The sequence below is a fragment of the Triturus cristatus genome, chromosome 10 (genome assembly GCF_964204655.1).
Source record: "Triturus cristatus chromosome 10, aTriCri1.1, whole genome shotgun sequence".
NCBI classification, from domain to species: domain Eukaryota; kingdom Metazoa; phylum Chordata; class Amphibia; order Caudata; family Salamandridae; genus Triturus; species Triturus cristatus.
In genome coordinates, this window is record NC_140593.1 from 887,670,855 (window position 1) to 887,680,089 (window position 9,235).

General features: G+C 45.9%; 1 protein-coding gene across 2 annotated transcripts in view; it reads right to left on the bottom strand.

Annotated features, from left to right (window-relative positions):
* LOC146796185 (uncharacterized) overlaps positions 1–7,921 on the bottom strand; it is a 307,863-nt gene extending 299,942 nt beyond the window's left edge. For both annotated transcript variants that reach the window (XM_085628610.1, XM_085628611.1), the window contains exon 1: positions 7,709–7,921. In XM_085628610.1, coding sequence (XP_085484736.1) covers positions 7,709–7,903 — 195 coding nt within the window. In that variant the 5' untranslated portion in view covers positions 7,904–7,921. The remainder of the gene's footprint in view (positions 1–7,708) is intronic.
* Positions 7,922–9,235: the final 1,314 nt, after the last annotated feature.

The following is a 9,235-nucleotide window of genomic DNA, read 5'->3' on the forward strand; positions in this document are numbered from 1 at the left end:
GTTCCTAGAACAAACACGTACAGGACATTCCCAGCACATCTTTGTTTTTCCGAATGTCTGCTTTGATAGGGAGACTGTCTTACGTAAGGGGCAGTGTCTGTAAAGGAGAGATTCATGGGCAAGCTTTGCTGTTTTGATTGGCACACAGACAGTTCTTAGAAGGGTAAACAGTGCCAGGCAGTACAGTGGGAAAAATCAATGGGGAAATTATTTACCACACCACATGTGATGATGCAGCATTTGCAGCACAAGCATCGTACTGCCAGCGACAGCAAGGAAGGACTGACATTTTGCAGTTTTCAGTCCACATCCATCACCTACACCACCCGCTGCCAGTCAACTCTCCCCAGCCTTCTTTCACCCCCAACTGCCCAAATATCTCCCATTGCCCTAAATAAACGAACATTGGCAAAGCCAATAGGTCTCGCTTTCTTGAACTAGTGGATTTCCCCAAACTGTAAAGTATCAGCAAAAAAACAAAAAAAAAAAGGTGCAGTGATGCAGCTAGTCATTCCCTAGTCATCCATACATGATAAGTTATGCGTGTGCATGTGTGACCATGCATACGCGGGCCTATGGACTGATGCGAGTCCCATTTTCTTTTTCCTTATTTACCATTCTAAAATGGTGGATGACCTGTAGATCGGTAAATAAAAAAAATATATATTTTATTTGCGAGAAAGAAGTTTTAGGGCACTGGCCTGTCTGGGCAGAAAATGGCAGCTGACAGGACCTCCCAAAAAGTTTAAATTAGAAAGAAATATCTAAATAGCTGCAATGAGTGAGGGAGCAAACAATGAACGGGTGAGGAGTGGACTGAAGGCGGGAGTGGGACAAGCAAAAAGTGTGTAGGGGCGATGGAACAGTGGAAGTGGGCAAAAGCACTTTTTGGAATGCGGAGTGACCCAGCAGCATGTGGCTGCTGGGCCCTTAAAAATTGTTGTTATATCAAAACATACATTTCAAGGTCTGAGATAGGCAGGAGAGCAACAGGGAAGCTGGTGAGGGGGAGATAAGAGGACACGATGGGGGGACAGCCATGTGACAGGGTAAGCAGCACACAAGAGAAAGCACAGAGCACATGCACTCTTATGAAGTTCTTAATGAAAAAGAAAAAAGTCGTTTCCTAAATATGAGTAGTGAAATAATAGTTAATCAAAAAAATATTGAAGAAGCAGTACACTGTGGTAGGGACAAATACAAGAAAATGAAAGCAAGCAAATCAATCGGAAACAAGCAAATGAGAGTGACAATAAAGGGATCCAATGGAAAGTCAGAAGTGGGCTCTAAGCCTACTGTACATTTTTGGTATTGTCCAAATCAGGTGTTTTGAAAACAGACAGCTAAAAACTCTGCCAGGTGAGATCTAAAAACAACAGTACTAGGTAAAATGTACACCAACGTACATTGACCCCATTCCCTAAAACGTCCTTAAAAATAAATATGCTCTCTCTAGCAGTCATTGGAAGAATACATTTGAAATGACTTTAGGGATTCAATGAAAATATATTGCTAATTAAATGGAAATGAGGGTATATTTAATAGAAACTTATTGAACATAATGGCAGCTTGTTTTTAAGTTGTGTTGAAGAGCTCTATAGCACCACTCTACAGTTACTCTATAGGACCACTTACAGCCCTACTCTACAGTACCACTTAACAGCATCAATCTAAAGCACCACTCTACAGCACCACTCTACAGTATCACTCTATAGCACCACTGTGCAGCACCATTCTACAGTACCACTCCACAATACCACTCTACAGCACCACTTTATAGCACCACTGCACAGTACCATTTCACAACACAACTATACAGTACCACTCTACAGTACTACTCCACAACACAGCTCTACAGTACCACTTTACAGCACCACTTACAGCACCAATATACAGCACTACTGTACCACCCCACAGCACCACTCTACAGCACCACTGTACAGCAGCACTTTACACCACCACTCTACAGCACCACTCTAGAGCACCGCTCCACAGCACTACTCTACAGCACCACTTTATAGCACCATTTTACAGCACCACTCTAAAGCACCACTCTATGACACCACTCTACAGCACCACTGTGCAGCACCACTCTACAGCACCACTGTACAGCACCACTCTACAGTACCACTCCACAGTACTACGTCACAACACCACTCTACGGCGCCATTTTACAGCACAACTCTACAGCACCAATCTACAGCACTACTCTACAGCATTACTGTAGAGCACCACTCAACAGCACCACTCTACAGCACCACTCTACAGCAGCATTCTACAGCACCACTCTACGGTACTACTCTACAGCACTACTCTACAGCACCACTCTATAGCACCATTATAAAGCACCATTCTATAGCACCACTCTACAGCACCACTCTACAGCACCACTCTACAGCACCACTCTACAGCACCACTCTACAGCACTACTCTACAGTACCCCTTTACAGCACCAATCTAAACCACCACTCTACAGCACCTCTGTATAGTACCACTGTATATCACTACTCTACAGCACCACTCTACAGCACCACTTTATAGCACCATTTTATAGCACCACTCTATAGTACCACTGTACAGCACCATTCTACAGCACCACTCTACAGCACCACTCTACAGCACCACTCTACAGCACCACTCTACAGCACCACTCTACAGCACCACTCTACAGCACCACTCTACAGCACCACTCTACAGCACCACTCCACAGCACCACTCCACAGCACCACTACACAGCACCACTACACAGCACCACTCCACCACACCACTCCACCACACCACGACACCACTCTACAGTACTACTCCACAACACCACTCTACAGCGCCATTTTACAACACCACTCTAGAGCACCAATCTACAGCACTACTCTACAGTACCACTCTACAGCACTACTCTACAGCACCACTTTATAGCACCACTGAACAGCACCACTCTACAGCACCACTCTACAGCACTACTCTACAGCACCACTTTAGAGCACCACTCAACAGCACCACTCTACAGCACCACTCTACAGCACTACTCTACAGCACCATTTTACAGTACCACTCTATAGCCCCAATTTATAGCACCATTATACGGCACCATTCTACAGCACCACTCCACAGCATCACTCTACAGCACCACTCTACAGCACCACTTTACAGCACCACTCTACAGCACTACTCTACAGTACCACTTTACAGCACCAATCTAAACCACAACTCTACAGCACCTCTGTATAGTACCACTGTATAGCACCAGTCTGCAGCACCACTCTACAGCACCACTTTATAGCACCATTTTACAGCACCACTCTATACCACCACTCTACAGTACCACTGTACAGCACCACTCGACAGCACCACTGTACAGCACCACTCTACAGTACCACTTTATAGCACCAGAGGGACACAAAAATGCATGGCAAAACTTCCCTGTGGGGAGGGCTTCAAATTGTAAAAATAAAAGCAAGTGTACAAATTAAAGCACTACATAAACTTTTGGGAACGCTTTACATGAGCACCAGTTATGTTACAACGACATACTTGGTAGGTACGGCAAGATTCTGAAAGTTGCCCGCAACAACAGGCAGCTGAGTAACAGCAGAGTGCGCGAGAAAAGCCAGTAGAGGGTAGGTCTGGGGCAGGGTTACTGACTTTAGTGCCGAAGCAGAGCGCGCCCTGGAGCTAATCTATGGTGTTAGATAGGGCTGGGGCAGTCACTGACTTCAGTGCTGAAGCAGAGCACGCCCTGGAGCCATTCCACTGTGTTTTTATTTGTTACAGCAACTGTGCACCATAGGGACACAAATATGTATGGCAAAACTTTCCCGTGAGGAGGGCTTCAAATTGTAAAAATAAAAGTGGCTGTACAAATTAAAGCAGTACAGAAACGTTTGGGAACGCTTTACATGAGCACTGGTTATGTTACAACGTCATATTTATTACTTGGTAGGTATGGCAAGATTTAGAAAGTTGCGTGCTGATTGGGCATGGCCTGAAAAGAGTAAACATTTTGTGACAATGTAGGCAGAGTTGGAAAAAGAATAAAGCCACTGTGTTTCAAAAGGGGAGTTTGAGCTGTCAGTGCACCTATGCAGCTAATGTTCATTCAATGAGTCATTTTTTTAATGTAAGGGTGTTATATACACAAACCTACCCATAGGGTGCAAGAACACTTTACAGAGCTTTCCTTTTTTGTCTCTGTACCTATTTATATGTGTATCGATGTTCTGGTGTATACCTATATACCTAAACATTGCAGTACCCTTGTTTCTGTACACCCATACTACGTACCTTTGTTTCTCTACACCTTTGCCTCTGCCTATGGCTGCTTATACTTCTTTACCTTTTCATTTATAGGGCTGCGTCTCTCTACATCAATGTCTCTGTGCTACTGTATAAACCTGTCCCCTTAAGATTCCTGATAAGCCGAGGAGTAGGATTCGGTAATCAAAGGCTGGAATAATCCCCTTACCGCTGATGGCGCCTAGTGAGAAAATCTTTGCTGGCCCCCTCCCAAAAATCTCCATCTCCATCTTGATTAATTCCCTCACTACCAATCACCACCAGTGCTCCTCATCTGTCCATAAACCAGTGACGTAATGTAACTTGAGGTAGGACCCCTGCAAAGTACATATTGGGGGGGGCATGCTCCAGACACAATGAGAAGTTCTCAGCTGCTGAACGTCCACAGCGCCAGGGGGGGGGGGGGGGTAGGGTGACCAGGTGTCCCGGATTTGCCAGGACGGTCCCGGTTTTTCACCAGCTATCCCGGCAGATTTCAGGAAATTTAGCTAAGTACCGGGCTTTAGAGAGGGTCGAATGAAAACTGCGGGAGGAGCGTTTTTATGTTTTACAAAGCAGGGATAGTTAGTAGTTGTTTCACATTAATCAATGTAATCAACAGGCAAGCTACTGGGTTTAAAAATGTATGTTCTTATTGCCTGTTCTGTAATTCTCTGCTGATGAAAGCAGTCATTCTGTGCATTTACTTGAAGTACAATTGTATTCCTTTTTCTATTTTTGTGAAATGTCCCGTTTTTTAGGTCTCGCCTGAGCCAGCGCTTTAGCGCTGCTCTCGCGAGAGCTTTTGTAAAAGGGGGATCTGGAAGTGCAAACCAGTGCTTTCAGGCCACCAACTACAGTGCATGTGCGCCGGGCGCGCGCACCATTTGGCAGCCTGCGTGAACATTTCGCGGCCGCTTTGATGTTCTCAGTGAGCCGCGCGGCCACTGAGAACATCAAAGCGGCCGCGAAATGATTACTTTCACTTTGCGTGCCTTCTTTCGTTGTTCTGCCGTTGCTGCCTGGTGAGCACTTGTTAGACCTGTGGGTGATGAGCACGGGCAGGACCCGACCCCCTGCATACAGGCAAGAATGCTGCCGCGCACAGAAGCATGTCTCCTTGTGTAAGGTAAATGGTGCTTATGTAAAGCTCTCCAATACCTTCGAGTCGAGTTCGCGCTATTTAAAACTACAAAAAGATAAAAATAATAATGATTCAAGTCATACAGCGACAGAAAACCTCTCAGGTCCAATCCTTTGACTTCACGGCGCTTTTTGCATGGATTCTCCCCCCCTGGGGGCCTGTGATGTCCATGCACTTAGCAGAGTCAAAGTGCACTTGTCTAGATGTCAGATCCCATTCCACCCCTCACTTCCTCCTCTCCGGGACAGCAGCAGATGTGCGCCGGGCAGCCAGACGGACCATATGGCGACACGTGCCCCCAGGGAGGCAGGAGCCCTCCACCCATCTCAGCACTCTGAGGGGCGAGAGCGGGGCAGGAGGCAGCCCTCGGTGTCACTGGAAGATGGGCTGTGGTTTCTTCCTCCGGGTGCGCGAGAGACAGATGTCATTAAAGATGTCTTCAGCGAGCATAGATCACCATGCAAGCTCCCGTCTGATTAGGTTACAAATCAACCCACGAGGAAAGCTCTTAATAACTCACATGCCACATCCTTCGCTCTAGATTTTGAAATATCACACGCCTCTCTGAAAACGATGAGAACTTTTATGCTTTCGAAACAGAACTGCGCTTTTAAAATTATGAACCTTCCGATGAAGTCAGAATATTAAAACCGGAGAAGAATTAATGTCTGATGAAATGAAAACGGTGACAATTTCAGTATTTCACAAAATAACTCTCAAACTTTAACCCACAAAACTGAGAAAGATATATATATATGTAAATTTTTATATATAACAAGCATTGGCATAGCCAATAGGTCTCGCTTTTGGGACCTTATAAGTGTTTAGCTATGCAACAGTTGCATAACTTAATACTTATAAGGTCCCAAAAGCGAGACCTATTGGCTATGCCAATGCTTGTTGGCTTTAAAATTCTGGTCATCCTAAGAGGGGGGCCCCTGGAGCTCTGACCCTCTTGAAATGCCAGAGCTGTGGTGTTTTTTTCTGAGTCACTGTAATAGACCCTCTCTCACATGCATTTCATTTGTTTTATTGGGCACCTCACAGAAGGTTCCGCTAGACTGAATATGGGCGGTGAGGTTACCACTAGGACTTTGGAAGCGTACTCGCTTTAGGTTATGAAGGCACGAGGGAGGGGTAACTGGCCCACTGAATTGAGTGACGGGACAGGAGGCACGGGATGGATTCAATCACACGACACAGAAACGGGGAACAGTGAAGATAGATTTCTTATTACAAAATTAGTACTGGTATTAACTAGGACAGATTTGACACACACTACATCAGAAGACAGCCGCGAAGATGTTGTGGGGGAATCCCTATACAACAAAACACGTGTTGGCTGGGCATGAGAAGAAAGGAAGGCAGCCGCTGCAGGTAAGAGCGGTGGGGCCACCTGGGGAGAGATTTCAAGAGATGACCACAAGGGAAAATTAAATAAATAATTAATTTCCCCTCGTGGTTGTCTCTCAAAAACCTTCAGAGCCGCCTCACTGCGCTTACCTGCAGCAGCCGCGGCTGAAGAAAAAAAAGCTAAAGAAAGAAGAATCATTGTTTACTAACTGTCCACGCAATTTGTGGTATCACATAGCGTGTGCTCAAGGGTTGTGTGTTTATATTCAAAGTACGGCCCGGGGGCCGCATACGGCCCTCCTGACCTTTACATGCAGACCCCTAGGCTGCTGTTCACCGAACTCCGCACTAACATTAAAAAGAAGTTAAATATACCGGAAACCTTAATTTAAAGGTTAATTGGAGTTTGATAAAAGTAAGTAAATGCTTTGCTTCCCCTGGCATCGATGCACACCTCATCAGATCACAGATCAAACTTTGTGGCCCTTGAGGAAATATTTTAGCCTATGCCATGCAGTTTGCAAGCAGCTTTTTGATAACAGTTCATAGTGCACTCTGCTACAGTAGATTTGTAACTTATGAACTTCATGTAAGAAAAGAATCTCTATGACAAAAGCAGTAACCTACTGAGATAGCCACATAAAATGAAGTTCGGTGATATGCATACAAAACGTACTTTGCAGCTGGCATATTAACCCTCTGAGCTACTTTCTAATGAGTTGAACCTAGGTAAAACTCCGATCTTTCTCCAGCAGGAACATCGATCACCAGTTACCTTGAAAGTTTTATTGTTGCTTGAAAACTGCAGGACGCACAAGGAACTCTGCAGTAGGTACTTTTTAAAACAGTGTTATTTATTCTGAACACAGCGCTTCCCGAAGTCAGCGCCTGGTGCGGCTGCACCGGTCGCACCACCCTAAAAGCCGCCCTTCCCATACCTACCGTCTCGTCTGCGATTTTGAGGGACCAGACGTTGTAGAGGTAGCGATGGCCCTCGTTGAAGAGCTCCACCGCCCGATTCAAGGATGTTGCTGCCACGGGGGTCATCGTGACTTCATCCACCGGCATCCGAGCCTCATCTGTGCGGACCCAGCTCACCAGAAAGGTAAGCCAGATGGCGGCGAGTATTCCCTTCATTTTCTGCGACTGAATTCTAGAGTCCAAGTCCTGGACAGACTATTTATTTACTGGTATAGCTGTGCGTCTCGATTTCTGTTAATGGACACCCGACTTTCAAGGTCGGCGTGGTCTGAGCGGTGTGCTCAGTGGGCAAACTGCAGCATGTTGATTATCTGGGAGCAAAGCCCGCCCTCGGAGTCTCTTGGAAGAGCTCGCCACTCAGAGAGTGAGGATTATTCTCGTTGGATGATGTTGAGTCCTTTACAGGCCCCTTTCCACAAACAGGGACAGCGTTTCAGTCGATCTAAATTTGCGCCGATTGAAAATTTGAAATTACAAAAAGATTTTTCCTGGCTGCTTTCTGTGCGTTGCTAACGTCTTTAGCTTCCTTGCACGCAACGTCGCCACGTTTGGCAGCGTGAGTGTGAGCACGCTTCCTAGCAGATTGCAGTCTCTTGCCGCAGAGTTGTGCGCCACAAATGTGAACATGACGTCATGATGTCTCTCCCAAAATAACAATGAACACCATTATCAACGAGATGTGGCTTTGCATGAATGAAGAGTTGGAATCTGTATTCTAGTATTTTAGAATCCCTTTAACGGGGAAATATTTTGTGCAATTCAGTTTTTATGCTTTCTGTCATGAATTTGGTTCTCTTTTTTCCAACCACCGTCCAGTGTTGACATTAGCAGGCCATGCACCACCTTGCACTGTATCCCATGGTTGGCTGACAGGCTCTCTTTCTTGTACAAACTGTATAACGGGACATGCTGGGCATCTTTTGACTGGCAGGTAAGGTGTTTCTCAATACCCTACCAGCAAGCATTGGTGGTGATGGGTACCTGGTGGGCGAGTGGGGAGGCATCTCGTATGTCCTGGGAACGGAAGCACGAAAAGTGCACACACAGAATCGACATTTTGTTCAGTGCAGATTCCTAGTGCCTTCTGAGATGTATGTACGTACCCATGAATCGCTTCACCTCACCTCTGGCGCGCGCTCACCCAGGGAGATTTGCGCTGGATGTTAAGCTGTGCAGATAGTTCTCCAATTCTTGTCAGTTGAAGCTCTATTTAAAGATGCTTGAAACATACTGCATTGTGGGACAACCTTAAAATCAAGTTATTTTTATTCACCTTTGTCACATAGAACACTACGCGCACACACATATTGATCGCTTCATGTTTCTTGCAAAGAAAGGAAGCACTTTTGGGGGGCGTTTTGTGCACCGAAACCATCCGGCTAAAATGGAACAAAATGAGTTCCCAACATCCCTGGGGCTCACACGGGCCTTCTCCCCTCAGAAAGGGGATGGTGCTTGTACACTCTTGCCAGGAGACGCCAAGGGGGT